The sequence below is a fragment of the Pelodiscus sinensis genome, chromosome 14 (genome assembly GCF_049634645.1).
Source record: "Pelodiscus sinensis isolate JC-2024 chromosome 14, ASM4963464v1, whole genome shotgun sequence".
NCBI lineage: Eukaryota > Metazoa > Chordata > Testudines > Trionychidae > Pelodiscus > Pelodiscus sinensis.
In genome coordinates, this window is record NC_134724.1 from 29,129,362 (window position 1) to 29,151,861 (window position 22,500).

Sequence of the window (22,500 nt, forward strand, 5' to 3'; positions counted from 1 at the left end):
ACTTCAGATGGCCAATTAATACAAAAATTTAAAGAAGTTTCTCTGATTACGTTTTGGAGCATCTTATGTCAAGAATATTGAGCTTTATCAAGATGTGCAATTCGTCAGTTGTTAACATTCACCAGCATATACTTGTGTGAAACTGGGTTCTCGAATTATGCAGCAACACAAAGCGCTAGATATGCAAATCCAACTGTTTAGTATTAAACAAAATATAAAAAGAATTTGCCAGGAAAAGAAGAAAAACCACTCTATATATATTGAAAACTGCCAATATAATTCATATTAGTTTTTGAGCTTTATTTTTTTGTACACATTAAATGTGATTTTTGTTTTTAAATATGTGCAATTAAACTAAATGTTGATCTCATGACCTTATTTAGCACTTGTTCATTATTATTATCCTTACTTATTTGTGGTCTACTTTTTCAGCTCCATATACCAGACTGTCTTCTTGGAAGGTAGGGGAAAAAGGAGGTGTTGTGGCGCTTAGGTCCGGCGGCTGTTTTTTTTTTTTTTCTTCTTCTTTTTTTGCTCGACAAATTTTCCCTAGGGGTTCCTTGAAATTCTTCTGAGTTTCAAAGGGTTCTGTGGCCAAATAAAATTGGGAAACATTGGGCTAGACAAAAGAGAGTGATCATTCCTGGCTATGGATGATGATCCTTTCAGAGAACTCATAATACATTAGGCAATTTCAGTATTTTGGACATCAGTGGAGGATTTAGTACCAGAATTCGTCTGGTAATTACTCATTTGGGTGTGGGCTGGCATGGGTTCATTAGCATCCAGAGCAGGGATTTCCCAGCAGGCAGTGCTACTCTATCCCACCTGCTTTCTCTATCCCACTGTTCAATGCAGTTTTTGCTTTGGAAGTGCTGTTCTTCATTCTGTATGCTATGCATATCTTGAATCCGATTATCCTTGTTTGTAGGGTTTTAGGTGTGTCTTCCTCTGCCGTTTCATTACTTTGGTTCAAGCAGAGAGTGGATTTCTGGGCTTGAAGTCTCATGGCAGTGACACAAGGTTTGGATCCATGACTGGAACCATGTTCTTAGGACTATTTCCTTTTGCTGGTTTCCAGACACCAAAGAGAACCAGAGCACGCAGAACACATGGATGCAGTATGGCAAAGACTAAACCAGCTCCGTTATGCTAGGCATGTAACTGTCCATTCCAGGGCAGGGACCAAAATTTGGGCCTTGTCTACCCAGAGAAATAAGGTTGAATTTATTACGCTTGGTTTTCTAGCACCCAGTTTTGTAAAGTTAAAGGTGCTTGTCCCCACTGTGCACAGAAATTCGACGTGGTTCGAAGTAGTGCGTGCCCACTAGGGTGGCTACCATCGACATTGAGAACAATGCACTCTGAGAAATTTATCCACAGTTCCTGCTGCCTATTTGCATTCTGGATTTTGCTCTCAGTATACACTGGAACCAAACCTGTGAAAGGAGTGGTTCTCGGTCCAGGTCATTAGCATCCCATAATCTCTGCCCCCTGCTTGAAAGCCATGTCAAACAGTCTTTTTTTGCCCTTTCCCCCCTGATTATCTGTGCAGACGCCATAGCAGGATAAGCGTGGTGCACCTTATGCTGGAGTATATCTACGGCAGTGGTCACCAACCAGTAGATCGGGATCTACTGGTAGATCTTGTAGCCTTTAACACATGGGTTCCCAAACTGGGGGGCGTGCAGAAATTCCAGGGGGGCATGAGGCGATCCAGCCACGCCCCCCCTTGTCAATCTCACCCCAAGTTTTGCTGCTATTTTTTGGGAGGAGGGGGGCATGAGGGTTTCCTCAAAAAGGGGGCGTGATGCCAAAAATTTTGGGAGCTGTGCCACGAATGCTCATGATACCATTTACATGTTTTGTTAGTCTATAAAGTGCTACCAGGTCATTTGTTGTTTTTTAAGTTTAACCTGTACAGACTAACTTGGCTACCCCCAAAGCTTTAATTCTTTGAGTAGTGAGTTCTAAAGTGCCAAACCTGTCATGCCTGGAGTAACTATCCTTATGGTAATTGCTGCTCCTGGAAGTGGCTGGCATGTCCCTGCAGCCCCTGGGAAAGGCAGAGCGGTGTGGGGGAGGGTGTCTCCACATGCTGTCCTTGCCTGCAGACACCAGTCTTGTAGCTCCCATTGATCAGTAATGGGGAACTGTGGCCAGAAGAAGCTGTGGGCTCAGTGACTGTAGATGAGGGGCAGCACATGGCACCATGGAGCCATCGCTGTACATGCCAGCTGCTTTCAGGAATGGTGCAGGGCCAGGGCAGGAGTAAGCCTGCCTCAACCCCACTGCTCCACTATCTCAGTTAAACGGTGCCCAGCCAGAGTCTGCATCCTGAACCCCTGCCCCAGCCTTGAATCTCCTCATGCACTCAACCTCCTGGTCAGCTGGAAATGAATTTGAAGTGGGGAAATCTAAAGTGGGGGCTGTTGTGAGCCAAGTCGCCAAGGGAAAAGTGCCCTTCTGCGGCAGAGGGTTGTGACTCTGGGAAACATGGAGGACTTTGCCGTGATGGGGTTCCCTAACTGGCGGAGCGATTGATAAAATGCACATCTCTACCTTGTCACCCAATCACCTTGCCAAAGAGTACAAAAACTGCCAGGGGTACTACTTGATAGTGTTGCAGGCTCTGGTGGATCACAAGGGCCGTTTCACCAATATCAATGTGGTGGGGTGGTTGGGAAAGGTTGATGACACGTGCATCTTTAGGATCTCGGGTCTTTTCAGAAAGCTGCAAGCTAGACATTTTTTCCCAGACCAGAAAATTAACATCCGAAGTGTTGAAATGACAATAGTGATCCTTGGAGACCCAGATCATGAAGCTTTACTGGACCACAGTAAGGAGCAGTTCAGCTACAGGCTGAGCAAATGCAAAATGGTGGTAGAATGTGCTTTTGGGTGTTTAAATGAAAGGTTTAGGAGTCTGCTGGCTAGGTTAGGCCTCATCAAATGCAATCGTCTCTTTGTGGTGGCAGCCTGCTGTGTGTTCCATAATGTCTGTGAGAGCAAGGGGGAAAGTCATCTGCTGGGTGGAAGATTGAGGCAGAGCACCTAGCCAGTAATTATGAGCAGCCAGGGCAATAAAGAGGGCACAGCAGTCAGAGAGGCTTTGAACGACAACTTTATGAATGGCTAGGCAGTGATATGAGTCATGCATGTTGCTCTTAATGAGGTACCCGCTGCATTAAGTGTGCTTGCCTATATACCCTGGTAACCTTTCCACCTTCAATACAAGCAATAAAAAGTCTGTTGTTAAGCAATCTTTTTTTCCCCCCAAGGGAACACAGCAGGAGAAGAAAAGGATGTGAGAAGGACAGCCTTTTGCTCTGGGACACATCCCTGGCAGCTGTATGTGAGGCTGCCCTTGATTTCTTCCCCTCTCTGGCTCCTAACACATTAACAAGCTGTTCCAGGGAGCCCCTGATTTCTAGACAAAGTGGCCACCACAGATCACACCCTATTGCCTTAACCACTTGTAGCATGATAAAAAATATGAACTCAGCAGAAGTGTCCTCCCTGCCTTCATGGCCCAGCCATGAAACATCCTGGGAGAAGGGGATTATCTCCAAAATTATAAAAAGTTATTGGCTCTCTGTGACATTGGTTACCCTGCTTATCTGCTGACCATTCTCCTCTTCCTCCTTTTCCTCATCCACATCATCGTCCCTACTGCTGCCTGAGAAATGTCTTGAGAGGAATCCAGGGACTGGCTTGGGAAGCTGGTCAGATCCCCCTCAGATGCAGCTGCTCATGGAAGCAGCATATTTGCTGCAATGATCCAGACCATCCTTTTGCCTCCTTTGTCTTCTGGTATGACTGCCTCAGCTCCATTATTTTCACATGGTACTGCTGGGCGTCCCTGGTGTATTCTTTCTCCTTCAGGCCCTTTGCAATCGTGGCATAGATATCTGTGCTTTAATTGCTGGTTTGTAGTTCTGTGAAAAGATTCCTGTCACCACACAGCAATGAGGTCCAGTATCTCCTGCACACTCCTTGCTGGTGCTTATTTGCAGCCCAGGGTATCCATGGTCAGGTGTGCTGCTGAGGCGTGCTGCCTGCTCTGAGGTCTACTCACCACACTGGCCAGACAGGAAATGAAATTCATATTTTTCTAGGACTCTTCCTGTGCACCAGGAGAGCAGCAGAGTTGAAAGTCCTGGCCAGAGCTGTCACAGCAGAGCACTGTGGGTCACCGCCCTGAGGCCAAGAACATTGTGTGTCTGCACTGCCCTAAAGTTGACCGTGCAAGGTCGAATTTACTGTTACTCCTTGTGAAAAGCAGGTTACCAAAATTAACTTTAAAGTCGACAGAACGGGCTTGGTGGTGTGGACCAAGGTGACAGAACGGGCTTGGTGGTGTGGACTTAACTGTTTAGAAAATTGACCTAATGTGGTTAAGTTCGACTGAAACTCCAGTTAGAGCTGGCCCTGATGGAGAAGCAGGATGGGCTAACAAACCTTTTGCAGTTGCTTGTGTTGCTAGTTGTTCTTTCATAGCCCTTTCCTGCGGCCACACATTATTTTCACTGGGAGTGTGACAGAAGGCACAGGTAACGATGGCTTTTGTCCCCCAGTGTTTTTAATGGTGTTGAAATGAGGCTGCCTCAGACAAGAGTGCTGACCTCTGTGATCTCCTGTTTTGGGAACTGAATGAACAGAAAAAATTGGAAAGCCAGCAAGACTGGGAGAGCGGGAGTGGGAGGTGGGAGGCGGCGTGAAGGAGGATGGAGTGTGTCTGGAGGTCTATGGGGCCTGTCTCCCCTATCAGGTGGATCCACGCTGGGACGATCAGTCCATGGGGGTCAATTTAGCAGTTCTGCCATGGGAGGAGAGAGGGCTTTGTCTCTCCTGCCCCTTAAGGTTTCCAGCATAAATTCTGTTTGCTGTTTGTGCTGGATGAGGCAGCATTTGGCCCCCAGGGATAAGGACTCTTGCCTACCCTTCATTCTACTGAAAGAATATTCAGAAGGGCTACGTCTACACTGGCCCCTTTTCCGGAAGGGGCATGTTAATTTCGGCTATCGTAATAGGGAAATCCGCGGGGGATTTAAATATCCCCTGCGGTATTTAAATAAAAATGTCCGCCGCTTTTTTCCGGCTTTGAAGTAGGAATAAGGGCGCTTTTTCCGGAGGATCGGGGCCAGTGTAGACGCTCTTTTCCGGCTTTTCTAAAAGCCGGAAAAAAGCGGCGGACATTTTTATTTAAATGCCGCGGGGGATATTTAAATCCCCCGCGGATTTCCCTATTACGATAGCCGAAATTAACATGCCCCTTCCGGAAAAGGGGCCAGTGTAGACGTAGCCCAGAGGTCTAGGTAGGGTTTGGCTCATGGCGAGTTTCAATGTCCAAGTTAAATTCTATGGTCTGGAGATGATCAAAGGTAGACTTGCTCTTTCCAAAGCAATTGCTGCTCTAGTGTCTCTTGACATCACCTTTAAAAATTCAGTCTAGCTATTATGAAAGATCACTAAGCCGTAGTTAAAAGTAAAGTATCTATGGCACTTGAATTAATAAGAAGTGTGAAGGGAAAATAACAGCTGTTCAATTGCTGTGCTGTAAACTTCAATATGTGCAGAGCAGAATTTTCTTAAATATACTGGGGAAAAAAACATGGAAGGGGGGTAGGGAGACAGTGGTAAAAAGACAAGCCTCTTTGGGAAAGAAAAGAGTTTTGTACTTGATACATTGGAGGGTTTGTTCAGGAACAGTTCATTCATGTGAGAGTATAACCCCTGCAACATTGCCAGGATCAGTGGAGACCTGTGGTGACCTGCTGATTACGTGCCGGTCACACACATTTAGGCTGCCTGAGCCAGCTTTTTCCATTCTCTGCACCCGTCCCCCCCCCCTCAATTTTCACTAATGTTGGAAAAGAAAATACTTGGAACTTGTTCATTGGAGTTGGTTTCTTTTTAAGTTTTATTCCCTTTTAAACATGCTTGCCCTCAACTGTGGCCAGTTTCTGAAGATATGCAGCGGAAGAGAAGGGAGAATACCGATTTGGTTTGTGTGATACATAATACACATAAAGCAAAAGGCTGGCTAAGGCAGAGGTGGGCAAAATTTTTGATCAGAGGCCACTTCAGAAATTTTTGAAGCAGCCCCGAGGCACACCAGAAGGGGCGGGGCTTCAGTTGGAAGGGGCAGAGCCAGGACACTTCCTGCTTTTCCCCACCCACAGACCCTGATTGATCTGGGGGTGGGTGAGTTTGCAAAGCCTTTGCCTCTCACCCCCCTCCCCGAGAGAACCGCCAGCTGTTCTGAACAGCTGGTGGTTCCCTCTAGGCGCCCGTGCCCCTGGCAGTGGGAGGAGACTTTACGTGCACTCCCCCTCTACTCCCAAGTCAATCAGGGCCTGAGGGAGGAGGAGCACAAGAAGTCTCTCGCTCCCCACCCCCGCCCTGCAAGGGAGCCCTGCGCTTAGTCAACCACCAGCTGAGCAGCCGGCAGTTGACTTTAAGTACCGAACCCCTTGTGCTCCCTCCGCCAACAAACCCTGATTGGCCTGGCGGTGGGGGGAACACTCAGTCTCCTCTTGCCCTGCCTCCATCTTGCAAGGAGCGTGCGATTCTTAGAAGAGCCGTGCCCCTCGCAGGGCGGGAGGAGACTTTGCGCACTTCCTCCCACCTCCAGGCCCTGATTGGCCTGGGGGTGGGAAGGAGTCAGGGCCTCTGTGGGCTGGATCAACCCATTTGGTGAAACGAATCCCACCCACAGAGGCCCTTTTGCCCACCCCTGCCCTAAGATATGACTGTATTAAGTCTTTGTGACAGGGTACCGAACTTAACTTTTAATTCTGGTGGGTAAAGTTCCTTTTGTTTCATATGTACTGCTTCTTGTTGATGATGGTTCTGTGCTCTAAGGCCATGTCTACACTAGGAAACTATTTTGAAATAACTACATTTGACTTAACTCCCAATTTTACAAAATTGAAATAGCATGTCCCCACTACAGGGAAACCTCAAAATTAGTCCGAGGCACACTCTGTTAATGTGGACGCGCTACCTTGACTTAGAGTCCCAAGAAGCACCAGGGAGTAATTAAACAAATGGTCTGGTAGCACTTTATAGACTAACAAAACATGTAAATGGTATCGTGACCTTTTCTTTTTTTTTTCTGTAACCGACTAACTCAGCTGTCCCCTGAAGTTCAGGGAGTAATTAGTTTGAATTACTCTGGGGCAGGGTTACTCACCATGCGGCCCATTTGTTTGTGGCCATGATGCAGTTTTTTTTGCAGGGTTCAACATGCAGCCGGCAGGTGGGATCCTTTGAATATGGCCTCCACTGGGAACACGCTCCACAACGGTGAAGTGTCTCCCAGGCGGGGTGAGGATTAAGAGACGCAAGCGTCTGGTCTGGCTGGAACAGGGTATTGGCTTTTCTAGCCCCCAGAGAGGAGGTGTTGGGAGCACTGGGGCATTGTGGGAAGTGCTTTGTATTCATGCACATGAGTGTGAAATGAGCTATTTGCATATATATTTACATGTACATGCAACCACACTTAAGTTGCGGCCTTAGGCCGTGCCGGCCTTCGGCTGATTTGACCAAATCGGTCAAATCGGGCCCCCGCGCCTAAGGGGGCCCCGTGCCCCTGCACCTGGAAGTGCTGTCCCGCTGGGGTTAACGTTACAATTCAGAGCCGTGGGCCCTGCTTCACCACTATGTGGCTCTGCCAGAAACGGGCCCCGGCTCCTCCCCTACCCCCCTGCCAGCCCAGGATCATCCCATCCCGTCCCGTCCCATCCTGTGCGCGGCTCTGGGCGGCTTCCCTTTGCCGCTTGCTGCTGCCCATGCACGGCGTTGCAGGTGGGAGGGGCCTGGGCATGACGTGATTTTACGTTGCGCCCGGGATTTTCAAAGTGCCCGGAGGCAGGCTGCGTGGCTGGCTACTGGTTCCAACTGCAGGGCCTGAGTGCAGACTCCAGCCCTCCAATGCGGAAGGTAGGGAAGGGGTTTGGGGGGAGGGGAAGGGGAATAAAGGGGAAGGCACCAAGAGACAAATGGCAGGGGGCCATGTGCACTGCAGACAATGAGGGAAAGGGCAGGAGGGGAGGTGTCAGTGGGAAGGGGGACAGGGTGAGGAGAGGAGAGGGGAAAGGCATTGGGGACTAGAGGGGGAGGTGCTGGGAGAAGGCTTGAAAGAAGGGGTGGGCATGAGAAAGGTGGGGATGGAGCAAGGCATGTGTGAGGGCACAGGGGCATGAGGGGAACGGGGGGCAGAGGGTGGTGAGGGGGTGGCCATCAGGGAAAGAGGGCAAAGGGGGCAGGGGTAGTAAGGGAAGGGGGAGGCACCAGGAGGGTGCAGGGCTAAGGGAAGGTGCAGGTGCCAGGGGATTCTCAGGTGAAGCAGAAGGGCAGACACCTGCAGGGAAGGAACCAGCACCAGAGGAGAGAGGCACGGAAGGTATGTAGATGAAGGTGTTGGAAGAGGGGATGAGGAGGCGTAGCTCACTTGATCAGAGTGGGGCTACTGGGGGAGTGAAGGGCTGGTGGAGGGGGGCAGGTTGCAGGAGGGCTGAGGGCAGTGAGAGGGGCAGGAGTCAGGACAGTACAAGAGGGTGAGGAGTTGGGGGGGCAGCAGGCACCAGGGGAGATGATAGAGCAAGGAGAGGAGACATGGCAGCAGAGCGAAAAGGTAAAGGTTTAAAAATATTTATTATTAAAGTGGTATGCTACCCACGGCCAATTTGTTTGCATCCCACAGAACAATTTGGGTCTATGTGGGGATCAACACGTGGCCGGCGAGTGGGAGCCAAAACCAAAAAGTAGTCAGTGTAATGATCTTCTGTTGATATGTGTTTTAATAGTTAAATACTCAAACAAAAGGCCAATAAAAATCCAACATGTTTTATTTTTAAAATATCTTATGAGTTGTAGACCATTCTCATAACTTTGTGTAGGTGTTCCTTGTGATTTTTGGTTTGGTAATACTGCTCTTTGAATGGTGAATTTAGAGAGGTCTCTCCCTTCAGTTTCCCTTTCCACCCTCCTTTTTTGTCACAGGTCATCAGAATCATAGAGACAATGGAGAGTAGGGTGAGTCTAAGACTATGGTTAATGACTGGTCAGGTTGACAAACTATTATCAGCCAGTGGTCTGAATGAGCTATCTACTGCCATCTGTTAATCAACTGTAGGAAAAGCCTTCAGGAGCAGACGTTATTTATATAGACAACTTACTTTGCCACAGAGATCAGTAGACACACTTGCTGCGTCAAGGTGATCAATTTTGGCTCTTTTGGGTTGAAATTCACTTAAGACTTGGAGCTGGGAGAATGAAATGTTGTTATCCATATTGTATGATTAAAAGACCTGAACTTAATATGACCTGGCTTAGGGTCTACAATAACTTGAACACAATGCAGAGGATAGTGAGTCACATCTAAGTGAAAGTCACAGAAGATGGAAACAAGTTTTATTTCTGGTGGTGTAGAGTCTTTTTGGGAGTTCTCAATTATATCTGGCACTTTACATCCAGTGTTTAAAGGCAGAGCTGACTAGAATCAATTGAGAGTCCTTGTCTTGTCTCAGTGATCGCTTGAGCAAAAATCATTGATAAAATCTTATCTAGACTGACCTTGGACTCAACATGCAGGCAATGTGTTGAAGGGCAGTGCAAGGAGGCAACAGTGGTGAGGTACCATATTACCTAGTGAAATCATTGGTGCTGATCACTAAGGACTGGAATTTGACCACAGAACTGACACTTTCTTAACAAAGACTCAATTTTTGCTATTTAAAAAGTAAATCAATGTAACAGAAAACTGCAACGCTCTCTGGTAACTTTTTAAAAATCAAACTTTAAACTATATTGAAAAAATTGGATAGTTTGCAATTGGAAGTATTTGACCTATACTTAAGGCAACTGATTTAATTTTGTGTAAAATTTTGCATAATAAAGGATGGCATTTTTTTGAAAATGTTCAACTACATTTTTATCAGATCTGCTTCTAATGTGATATTTGTGTGTGGTTGTGGTTTGTTGTGTGGGTGCGTGTTTTGGTTGTTTTATTTATTTATTTTTGCTCAACAAAAAATCCTGGGTGGGTGGGGGGCCCTGCCAAAGTGGTTCAAATTGGGCCCCGCATTTCCTAAAGCTGGCCTTGGCCTTAGGCATGTATTATGAGTATGATTGTGGCCCATGGGGCTTCCAAAGTTGAGTAGCCCTGCTCTGGGGAATACTTATTTTGAAGTGGTGGCACCGGAGCATCCACACTAATGCTATTTTGAAATTAGTGTTATTCCCTGAGAAAAGCAGGAATATAGATTTCAAAATAACATCCTCTTATTTTGAAATAACAGGCTTGGTAGCGTGGATGCTCCACTTATAAGTTTGACCTAAGGGGGGTTATTTCGAAATAAAGCCCTAGTGGAGACAGGGACTAATTGAATAGTGATTCCAATTAAAAAAAAAAATGGATATGACTAGAAAATTGCCCAAGCACACAAGATGACTTGCTGGATACTTCAGGTACAGTATGGGCCTGGGCATTCTGTTCTGCGTTCTCTACTGTGGGGCCGTGTGTAGGCAGTTGGATGAGAAAGAACAGACAAATCAACATTCCATTCACTAAACTCCCCAGCATGTCTAAGCCTCTTTCACTCAGCTAGTAAAAGGGAGAAAAATAAAACAAAAAGGAGCCACTGTTAGAGTGCCTGCTAATTAGTAAAACTCTATGCTGCATTTCAAAAAGCAAAAATAAATGAAGACCGAGGATATTACCACAAAGTATATGTCAAGTTACAGCATCAGCAGAAATTCATTTCAGAGCTCTTTAACCAATATGTATGTTCAGAAAAATTGACTGCCTTTTTGTGTACTTGCAAAAGACTAGAACTTTTCATCCTGTGTGTGTTGCCAGTTTTTGTATAAAGAGTTCATTAACCCAATTGTACAGTCTGAGTGATTTCCGAGTTACAGCTTTATCAGAGTAATTTGCATATTTTTGTTATTGCTTACTAGAAAACAATTAGTGAAAACAATTATTCTTTGTAGAATAAGAGCCTCTTGTGTAACTTTTCAGTACTGTTCTCCTTTTTTCCCCTTCTTCTGTGTTGGTTTTCCAGTAGCATACAGCACTGTATGTCTTTGTTGCTGGTATGTCCTTTTACACCTGGAGAGAAATCTCCATTTAAAAGCAATTGCTTTTGTTTCAGTGTGCAAATGAAATACTGCTTATCTCTCTTTCTTGTCAAAAGAGCAAAAATACTATAAAATAGGTATCACCCCTCTTTTCATTTTATCTACAAAAGAATTCATTTCACTTCCACTGGGCAATTCATTTTGTATTTCTGAGATGAATGTAAATATAATCTATATGATGTCGTGCTTATATATTTTTGAAGTTACTAATGCAAAAGTCAATGGGACTTTGTATGGGAAATAAGGATCTGTACTGAGATTCCTTTGTAAGATTAGGGCCTAAATGCCAGGATCAAGAAAAAAACATTTTATCACAGAGCAGTCTTACCTGCCTAGTGGATGTTTTGGATGAAAAATAAGTGAAGAGCCACAGTTCAGGTCCGACTACGGGTCACCGCTATGAGTTGAAGAGTTTACAAATGTGTATGCTGCATACACATTTAGGCTTGCTTTATCAGCTCTTTTCAGGATTGTTCTGTTATTTGATTCTTCCTTCCACAACCTGCTACACCACATATAATGATAACAATGACACTCCCCTTCCAGCATCTCCTCCTCGTTTATATCTTCCCCCCCTACCCGTAGACTTATGTCTGACCCTCTGTTCTTTTGTTAACATGGGTTTAATTTTGAATATAACAAACCCCAATTCTTTATCAGTTTCAGAAGATTATCATGATTTCATTTACTTTTAAACATTGTTTATTCATTTTTGCAAAACAGTATTAAAATAGGCATTCTGTTTATAGATTCTAAAGTGAAAGAAATTCACTGAAGAGACGTATAAACAATGGGACAAATTTTAAACAAGGCATATGATACGTACAGAGCGAAGATTAGCTCTGAAGATTCAAATGCTGCAACTAAGAACATTGCCAAAAAAACCCAAACCCTATGAATACACAGTGTAATGCCATGTCATGTGAGAACAGCCAAAGCAGCTTTATTATAATTTTGTCTTAATGCATTATATTTTTGTTTCTAAACAAGTATACAAAAGTATACAAAACTTTAAGCATCCCATCATATATTAATAAAACAGAGTAACAAAACTCAGACGCTAAACTCCCAACACCTCTGCCCCTATCTCCCAGTAAAACATAGAGCAACCCACAGCAACTCACGTATAGTTAGATTAAAACTCCTCTTGAGTACACACACACTCACTTCCTCCTCAAAGACTTGCATTGCTCTTGAGGTCTATTAGGTTTTCCTAAATTTACTTCAAAAAATGCTTAAGTATGAGATTACACTTACCTAGGGGCATAAGATGGGATGCAGTAAAATAAATAGATGACAGACAAAAGGCTGCTGTGACACAGTGGCTACTACTTAAAAGTGTAATAATGCCTAAGAAGTGACTGGAAGATAGCTAATGTGATGCCAATTATCAAAAAGAGCTCTAGAAGTGACCGTGGCAATTATAGACTGGTAAGTACCAGACAAATTGGTTGAAACTATAGTAAAGAACAGAATTGTCAGACACATAGCTGAATGTAATTTGTTGAGGAAAAGTCAACATGGTTTCTGTAAAGAGAAATCATGCCTTGTTTATCTATTAGAATTATTTGAGGAGATAAACAAGCATGTGGACAAAGGGGATCCAGTGTACAGTAAACTTCCGATAATCCGGCACCTTTAGGACCCAGGGAGTGCTGGATTATCAAATATGCCGGACTATCAGAAGGGGGGGGGATATGAGGGGTCAGGAGTGGGGTGGGAGGGGATGCCACCCCAGACCCCTCATAGCCCCCCCTTACGATAGTCCGGCTCTGCCCCAGGCGTCCCTGATTCAGCCGCTGCTGGTCAGTTTCAGCAGCAGCTGAATTGAGGATGCCTGCAATAGAGCAGCTGGGGTGCTGCCGGGTTGGTCCTGCAGCACCGAGGGGCGGCGCTACGGCACCAACCTAGCAGCACCCCAGCTGCTCTTGGGGACGCCTGGGACAGAGCAGCTGGGGTACTGCCCGGTTGGTCCCATAGCGCTGCCCCTCGGGGCTGCGGGACCAACCCGGCAGCACCCCAGCTGCTCTGCCCCAGGTGTCCCCAAGAGCAGCTGGGGTGCTGCCGGGTTGGTCCCGCAGCCCCGACGGGCAGCGCTACGAGACCAACCCGGCAGCACCCCAGCTGCTCTGCTCCCGGCTTCCCCGATTCAGCTGCTGGTCAATTTCAACAGCAGCTGAATGGGGGAAGCCTTTCCGGCTGCCCCAGCACTTCCGAGTTCCTGATGGTGCCGGACCATCAGGAGTCCCAGAGCATTGGATGCCAGACTAATGGAGTTTTACTGTACTTAGATTTCCTGAAAGCCTTTGACAAGGGCCCTCACCAAAGGCTCTTAAGCAAAATAAGCTGTTGTGGAATAAGAGGGAAGGTCTTCTCATGGATTGACAACTGGTTAAAAGACAGGAAGCAAAGGATAGAAATAAACGGTCATTTTTCAGACTGGAGAGAGATAACTAGTTGTGTTCTCCAGGGGTCCATACTGGGACCAATCCTATTCAACATATTAACAAACAATCTGGAGAAAGGGATAAACAGTGAGGTGGCAAAAATTGAAGATGATACCAAACTGCTCAAGATAGTTAAGCAGACTGTGAAGAGCTTCACGGGAGCTTCAAAAAACTAAGTGACTGGGCAACAAAATGGCAGATGAATTTTAATGTTGATAAATGCAAGTAATGTACATTGGAAAAAATAATCCCAACTATATGTATAAAAGGGTGGGGGGACCAGTGTTCCCTCTAAACTGTGGGGCAGCACAGCTTCACAAGTGATTAATCAGCCCCGCCCAGTCAGTCAGCTCCTTGTGGGGACCGTTGAGCCTCTGACTGGGCTGGGCTGATTAATCACCCATGAAGCTGTGCTGCCCCACAGTTTAGAGGGAACACTGGTGGGGACTAAACTAGCTGCTATCACTCAAGATAGATCTTGGAGTCATTGTGGAAAGTAGGGATGTAACAGATTAACCTGTAAACCTCACCTTTAATGGGTGAGAATTGCTGTTTCTGGTTAACCTATAGCGGCTAAAGCAGCCCCTGTCCATGGCATGCTGGTTCCCTGGGAGTAAGATTGGCAGGGGCCTCCTCCCCAGAAGCAGGGCTGGCAGAAGCCCGGGCTCCAGTCCTGGGGATGCAGCTTTGCTTAAATAAGCTTGATACTGCAGAACTCGCAGCGCAAGTTATGATGTAACCGCTATGCTCTTTAGTGGTTACATGCTTATATTTTTAACTGCATGTTTACATGCCTAGTGGATAGTTCTCTGAAAACATCCACTTGATGTGCAGCAGTAGTCAAAAAAGCAAACAGTGTTAGGAATCATTAAGAAATGGTTAGAGAATAAGGCTAGGTCTGCACTATTGGGTTCTATCATAAAAAGGTATGCAAATTGTGTTTCACAATTTGCGTAGCTTTTTCTGCTTGTTTTTCTGGAAGAGGCTTTTCTGCCATTTGGCCCCATCTAGGGCTATGCTGCTTGTCTACACTGGCATGTTCTCAAGCAAAAACTCTTTTGCGAAAGTGTTCTTCTGCAAAAACTCTTCCAGAAGAGAGCGTCTACACTGGCATGTACTTTTGCGCAAGAGTATCCATGCTAGTGTAGATGCTCTCTTGCGCAAGAAAGCTCTGATGGTCATTTTAACCACAGGGCTTTCTTGCTCAAGGAATTCATGTTGCCTGTCTAAACTGGCCTCTTGCACAAGAACAGTTGCGCAAAAGGGCTTATTCCTGAGCAGGAGCATCAGAGTTCTGGTGCAAGAAGCCCTGATTTCATACATTAGAACGTCAGTTTACTTATGCAAGAACACACGGCCAGTGTAGACAAGCAGCAAGTTTTTGCGCAAGAACAGCCGCTTTTGCACAAGATTGCGCCAGTGTAGATACAGCCTAGATGTGAAATGAGGAATACAGGGCTCCTTGAAAGAGCATGCTTGCTCTTCTGCAAAAAAAAGCAGAAGCGCAAACGCGTTCCCTGGATGCAGCAGCATAGACGTAGCCTAAGACAGAAAACATCTTATTGCTTCTATAGAAATCCATGGTACAACCACATGTTGAATGCTGCATGCAGATGTGGTCATCTCATCTCACCATCATATCTTGGCATTGGAAAAAGTTCAGAACAGGGCAACAAAAATTATTGGGTTTTGGAATGGCTGCTGTATGAGGAGAGAGTAATAAGACTAGGACTTTTCAGCTTAAAACAGGGGATGCTAAGAAATCTATAAAATCATGACTGTGGAGAAAGTAAATAAGGAAAAGCTATTTACTTGTTTCCATAATGCAAGAAGAAGGTATTTCTTCACACAACCTGTGGAACTCCTTGCCAGAGGATGTTGTAAAGACCAGGATTTTAACAGGGTTCAAAAAAGAGCTAGATAAATTCATGGAGGATAGGTCCTTCAATGGCTATTAGCCAGAATGTGTAGGAATGGGTGACAGGGGATGGATCACTTGATGATTGTTCTGTTCATTCCCTCTGGCTTTGGGTTTGCTCCAAAAGGCCTCCAGTTGATAGTGTTGCTTTATCTATATTAGTGGTTCCCAACATTTTGATACCAGGGACCGTAAACCCATTTACAAACTTTCTGTGCACTGGTAACATTTTATTTGCATATTCATTATGCAAACAAATATGCAAATAAATGTTATCGGATCACCAGAGCCCCAACCTCCAGAGTACCTCAGTGCCAGCCCTAGCCCCTAGAGCCCTCCACGACCCCCCCAGCACCAGCCACTGATCCCAGAGTCCTCTGCCCCCTGCCCCCGTGCCAGCCTCCTGCCCTCAGAGCCCTCCAGTGCCAGCCTCCTCCCACCACCAGACCCCCTCAGGGCCAGCTTCCTGTTTCCAGAGCCCCGCTGCACCCCGCTCCTGAGCCTCCCCTTGTCCCCAGAGCCCCCCAGTGCCAGCTTCTGCCTCTTAAAGAACCCCGACCCCCAGATCTTCCCAGCACTAGCCCTGCCCCCAGAACTCCCAGTGCCTCCCTGCCCCCCTCACCTAGCCCTGCACTGCCTCCCAGCTGCCAGCTGAGTGCTGCTGCCTGGGTCAAGACTGCTCTAAGGCTGCTGTGCTGGGCTCTGCACAGCTGTCCTGCTGCATAGCAAACTGCTCTTTCGCGGCTGAGAAGAGACCCTGCCCCTGCCCTGCCAGGCCTGGCAACAGCCCAGCCCCCAATACATGCACGGGATCATTGGTGTCTGAGGCACAAGCGACAGGGGGCTGGTGCACATTTCTGGTGGCTCGAGAGTTCCTCCCAAGGCTGTTAATAGTTGGGGCCTAAAGTGCAGGGTTACTCAGCCCGTGTGCGTCTTGGGCTCATGGCACCCACCCGACAGCTGGGTGATACTAGCCTCCCCCCAGTACCCGCTGGTTTGAGTTAGGGATGTTAACTAACGATTACTTTTACTAGTCGATGGAATTTCCATCAACTACTCGACTAGTTGATAGGCACGTCTGCATTCCTTCCGCTGGGGCTCTTGTACATTTCAAAGGAGGAATGCGGAACTCCACGTGCAGCCCAGGGCCAGCGGGAACCGCTGATCTAGATGCATCATAAAAGTTTTCCATATTTAAAATTGTCATCCAGGATTACATGGACTGAGAGCTGTTTTTACAGTTGTCTTTAAAAATGGAGGTTTTGTGTAACTGTTACTTTTACTCTTTTCTGACTAGAATGCTGCGCTCTCAGCCAGTGAAAGAGACACTGCCAAACAGATGCAAAATAGTGCAGAAAATCAAGTGAAGGAGTTGGCTGAGCAAAATGAACAACTGAAGAGAACAATTAAAGAGCTAGAGGGCAAAATTAAACAACTTCTTCAACAGATTGATAACATGAAAGGAGAAGATGATACAATGAAGGAAAAAATAGAGAGATATGAGGTAAGTTACAAAACCAGCCAGGTAACTGGTGTAGTGTTCCTATTTGTTATTGGGTGGGCACATTGCACAAAAATAAAAGATGAGATGAAGGCAGGCAAAATCATTGGTGCAGGGAGACCTGTGCAAAGCATGTGAGCTTTAGGGAGAAAGCAGGTTGGAGCCTCGTCTACAGGTACTAGGAGGATGCTTCGGCCAAAACAGCAGTGTAAAAATAACACTGAAAGGGAGAGATGGGCATGTTGGTGATGTGCCTGAGTGAGTATAAGAGGAAATGGGAGCTTGTAAGTAGGGAGTAGTGGAACATGGACTTTTGGTGATATAGCAGGCAAGAGGAAGCCAGTGACGGTGTTTTTATAAGTGTTTGCAGTTTTATGCTTGTTTGTAGGTCTTCCAGAGGCAGGCTAGGGAGACAGCAATATCAGCGTTCCTGAGTCTGTCAAACGTTTGTATTGTAGAAAGAAAAGCAACATTTAGAAAGTGTCCTGGCACATGCTGTGAAGGAAAGAAAGGAATTGGTGTTGGTGAAAAAATCTTTGGAAATCCAGCTGGAGGATATGCGGGTAAGTACAACAGCTTAGTCAAAATATTAACTGTCCTTGTTTGTTCTCTTAAGTAATTACAGCTTCCTTCTGCAGCAGTGACTTTCTCTGGCCCTGTTTAATTCCCATTCTATTACATTTTGCTCTCCCAGCTGTATTTAGATCTCTCTTCTCAGCATAGCTTCATCTAAACAAATTTGCTTCCTTTAAAAAAAAATCTTGGGTGGAGGGAAAATCAGTTGTCAGTGAACTGGTCTAGTTTTTGACAAATCTACATAGCATTTTAAAACTCTGTCAGCACTGGTTGTGTTTCAGCTAGACTTCACATGTGTGAAGAAGAGGCTGTAACCTGGCAGGCATATAAGTAAGACAAATCGAGCAGGAAGAATTAAAGTTCACGGTGAGTGATAGGATGGGGGATGGCAGTTCTCCCTCCCATCCCAGATCTCAGTTACAGAGTTGAGGAGGAGAAGAGATGGAGAGAGGAATTACTACAGGTGAGAAACCTCTAGCTTGCTCTACTCACAGCAGGAAAACAAATATGAAGAAATTTGGAGGCTTCTCTGATGGGCAGATATTCGTAAAGATGGCTTGTGCTCCACTGGAAAGATAGGGACATGTCACTAGCCTCTTTAAGAGGGAATGGGATCTATTTTTCCTGGACTGATTGAGCTTACAGGAAGCCACCTAAGTTTTACAAAGGGGGATACCGCTGCAGGTAGTGGTAGGCAGATGCCTGCAGACACTGTAGGGGGTTAGAAGGCTCCTGCAGGACCCTGCATCAGTTGGGAAGGTCTGTGTAGAAGATCAAATCCAGGTAAGAAGTGCTAGGAAAGCAGGAAGACAAGCCCACAGGGAGGAGGGCTATGGCCCAGCTAAAACAGAATTGAAAACTGTAGGATTGAGTTCTATTTTGAAAGACTTTGTGCAAGACTTAATCAATTATAAATTGTACCCTGCAAAGTGGATGTTTTGAATGTCTGGATTGTGTAGATTTTTAATGGGCCTTGAGTGAAGGGGAAACTGAGGCAAGGGTCAGCAGAGCCATGCTTGGCCAACTAATGGTAGTACAGGGCAGGCATATCCTTTAATAGAATACATCCTAGAGTAGCTCAAAAGGGCACAAACCCAATTTTTTTTCCCTGGCACATTACCTTTATGAGCATTATAAAAGCACCAGTGTTTCTAAAATACTAATAGAGACGTAGCTGTGTTAGTCTGGTCTTTCTGAAACAAAAGACAGGACTATGCAGCACTTTAAAGACTAACAAGATGGTTTATTAGATGATGAGCTTCCATGGGCCAGACCCACTACCTCAATTTGATCTGAGGAAGTGGGTCTGGCTCACAAAAGCTCATCACCTAATAAACCATCTTGTTAGTCTTTAAAGTGCTGCATAGTCCTGTCTTTTGTTTCTAAAATACTAAATTGTAAAATTCACCTTGGAGCAAGTCTAGAAGGAAAGATTAAAGGGATTCTGCAAGATAAATCACACCTAAAATATATGGGTTTCAAGTGTCACTCTACTTCACTGTACTACACACCACAAAGTGAATGTGGATACAGATGGGTTCTACGGCAAAGGAAAACTTTCTTGATGAGTCTGTTTTTCATGGTTCAATTCAATGTGAATTGAATGGAAAACATGATGAAACTAAGAAAAAATGTGAAGATTAAGTTAGATTTTTAAAATTGTTTCCATTTTAGGAATTTAAGTTACTTACTGCATAGGGTAATGAAATTTTGTTTTTTAAAATGTCATTTTTAATCGAAATTTTTTAAATCAAAATAGTAAATCATCTCCCTGCTTTCAGGTTCTCTTTTCATGGTTTGATTTGTTCCAAGTTGTTAGCTAATGCATTGTCAGTGTTGGTCTTGCGATGCCTGACCATTACCTCTAGGCCTGGCTTATTAGCACTTTTAATAACGTGGTAATCTATTTTTATACATTTTTAATGCCCCACAGTAAGAGTGTGACTCTTATCTATGCTTATCACAGTTACAAAACATGTCATTATTAGACCCTTAAATATGGTAGAAATGTATTTATGATGATAATTAAAATAAAAACTTATTCCTACCAGTAACTTTAATGGAGAGTTTATTTGGTCGTTTTGAAAGGGCTTGAGATGGCAGTCACTCAGTCAGGGAATAAAAACATAAGAATGACTATACTAGGTCCATCAAGCTTAGCCCAATATTCTGTTTTCTGACAGTGGCCAATGCTAGATGCCCCAGAGGTAGTGAACAGAACAGGTAATCATCAGGTGATCCACCCCTTGCTGCTCATTCCCAGCTTCTGACAAACAAAGGGGCGGGATACCATTCCTACCCATCCTAACACAGTCATCTGACTTAAGCATCTAATCACACAGCACAAACAGGAAATTATGAATAGTGAATACTTGAAGCAGTAGCTGTGGAAAATTGTTTGTGAGCAATCCATGGGCGGGAAATACGTTCAGAAAGCCATTCAGCAAATCATTTTCTAAATAACTAGTCAGGCAAACTCTGAAGATAATTTGCAAACACAAAGATGGACTAAATTTGTTGAACTGACGTTTTACTATATACTGTTTGGTTGGCTCTAGTTTGAGAATAATCCTGATTTCAAGGAAGGGAGTGGTTCAAGGATGGGAGTGGTTCATCTGACTGATTGTGGCAGAGTTCTGTCCATATTGCAACACTGCTCCTGCAGAACCATGCTTAATAGTTTTTTGAACAGTGGTAGTCAGCATGGTCTGATGCTTCATTGTGAGAAGGGTTTTAATTTACATTCTTTTGTACACCATTTGAACTGTAACCTATTTCTAAAGAGAACATATTAATGATGTGAAATGAGTCCTAGAGTTAGCTTTTTTTGGGGTAGGGACAATCTCTTTTTATTTCTGTTCAGTGCCTGGCACAGTAGGATTCTAATTCCTGATTTTGTGCTTTCACACTACAAATAACTAATAATGGAGTAGCACAGCAAGAACCAATAAAACTAAATAAAGCTGTACCTATTGCAGCAAAACAGCAAGATGTGATACTTCTCCTTCTCAGATTTCTACTCAAAATGGTTAAAGCTGCAAAACACTTCAAAGTGGTTATTGTGGGTAGTTGGAATGAATAGTTTCATTCAAAGTGGACTTCACTAGCTAGAATGATGTGAGCTTATTGCAGTTTTCAGCCACACAAGCTCAGACAAACAGGGGTTTTGTGTGTGTAGTATGACTTTTGTTTTTTAACCACCTTTCTGTATTCCAGCATTGTAGAAACCAAACATATGCCAAAATTTCCCTAGGGTCTTACACAGTCCCTGAGAACAGGAACTTCTAGGAGTTTCCTTAGTGCTATCTCAAAGAAAGTTGCTTACTCTTTCCATTACTCACCTTCATCACAGAACTCAGAGGCTATTAAAAAAAGACAAAAAAACCCCAACAGAAACGGATTATTCTAAATCCTTTGCCATCACTGCAAAACATAGCGTCATGAATTGAAAACTTCAGGCAAATAACTGATCTTGCTCAAGTCGATGGAAGTTGTGCCACTAACTTCAAAGGAATCAGATTTTGGCTCTTTAGCCATGGATGGAAAAACATATAAAGCTTTTGTTGTCATAAGTCAAAAATGTGTCCATGACTCAGGCCGCTTTTCTAGTATTATCCTAGCTTGAGTAAGAGCAGCTACACTATGAAATATTGAGCTACACAGAGCAATTGTGGTAGCAGCTGGTAAGTTATTAAGTTGCACTGTAGCCTATACCCCCATGAGGACCAGCCAACTCAAGATAAAAGAATATCACACGTAAATTGGTGTGTGGATGGGACTCAAGTTTGGGATAATTGCTCAAACTGTAACTTGAGCAACTGCAGTGATGACAAGCCCCTAAATGTACTAAAGAGCGTTCCCAACTTTCAAATACTGCATTCTTATAAAGTATGCATATGAGATTGAGCTATTTACTCATTTGGATACTCAGTAGTAAAGTTGGATTTGTTATATTCAACAATATTTTTAATACTTTGAGCCAAGAGAGACCATGAAAATGTGGGAAGTCAGTTGTTCCATTTCCTGGAATAATATTGTGATTAGTCTCTAAAATATATTCTCAGATTCAAAATGCTTAATTGTTTGTCACTGTTTTTCCTTTCTGCCTCTCTTCCCCATTCTGGAAAAGCTAAGAAGGAATTAATGGTTTATACTGCATAAGGATGATCAAATGGAATATAGAATGCCTATCTTTCCATGAATGATTGTAGAAATACAGTAATATTCAATATAAAAAAATGTAGGCAGGATATCTCAAACTTGTTTGCAGTGCTCTCTTCCGAAGTGGTATCTAATTTTGAATACCACATCTAAAATACTACCCTACTATAATGAATGTCAGTCTTTTTTTATTCTGTTTGTTTTCACACTGTCAGCCTAAAGGATGCTGAGGCATTGTGGATGGTTGAATGAATTCAGTTGTAATGTTGACATCTGAAAAGTGTATTTTAATTGAACTCTAAGGATGAAATGTGTAGAACTGGGGAGAAAACAAAATAAGTAAAATGCTCTAAATCTAGTAAAACTTCTTTGAAAAAAATGTAAACTGCTGCAGGTTGCCAGCAATGGCCATGCATTTGTGGGCTACCCATTTCCAGCAGTGATTTGTTAGTCTTGCTTAGAAATTATGTAAGTGCATTTTAAAGCCATATACTCTGTGTGTGTGTGTGTGTGTGTGTGTGTGTGTGTGTGTGTGTGTGTGTGTGTGTGTGTGTGTGTGTGTGTGTGTGTGTGTGTGTATATATATATATATATATATATATATATATATATATATATATATATATATATATAAAAATGTACTATAATGTTTCCAACAGCTGAAGCCTTTGGTTCTGCTGCCAACAGTTGACAGTTCAAGAACATTGGTCTAATGGTTATGCCATGGGTGGAAATCAGAAGATACAGGT

The 22,500-nt window shown here is 44.3% G+C and overlaps 1 protein-coding gene across 8 annotated transcripts in view; it reads left to right on the forward strand.

Annotated features, from left to right (window-relative positions):
- CGNL1 (cingulin like 1) overlaps positions 1-22,500 on the forward strand; it is a 134,895-nt gene that overhangs the window by 80,157 nt on the left and 32,238 nt on the right. For all 8 annotated transcript variants that reach the window (XM_025190061.2, XM_075897318.1, XM_075897317.1 and 5 more), the window contains 2 exons: positions 16,811-17,017; positions 17,473-17,577. In XM_025190061.2, coding sequence (XP_025045846.2) covers positions 16,811-17,017; positions 17,473-17,577 — 312 coding nt within the window. The remainder of the gene's footprint in view (positions 1-16,810; positions 17,018-17,472; positions 17,578-22,500) is intronic.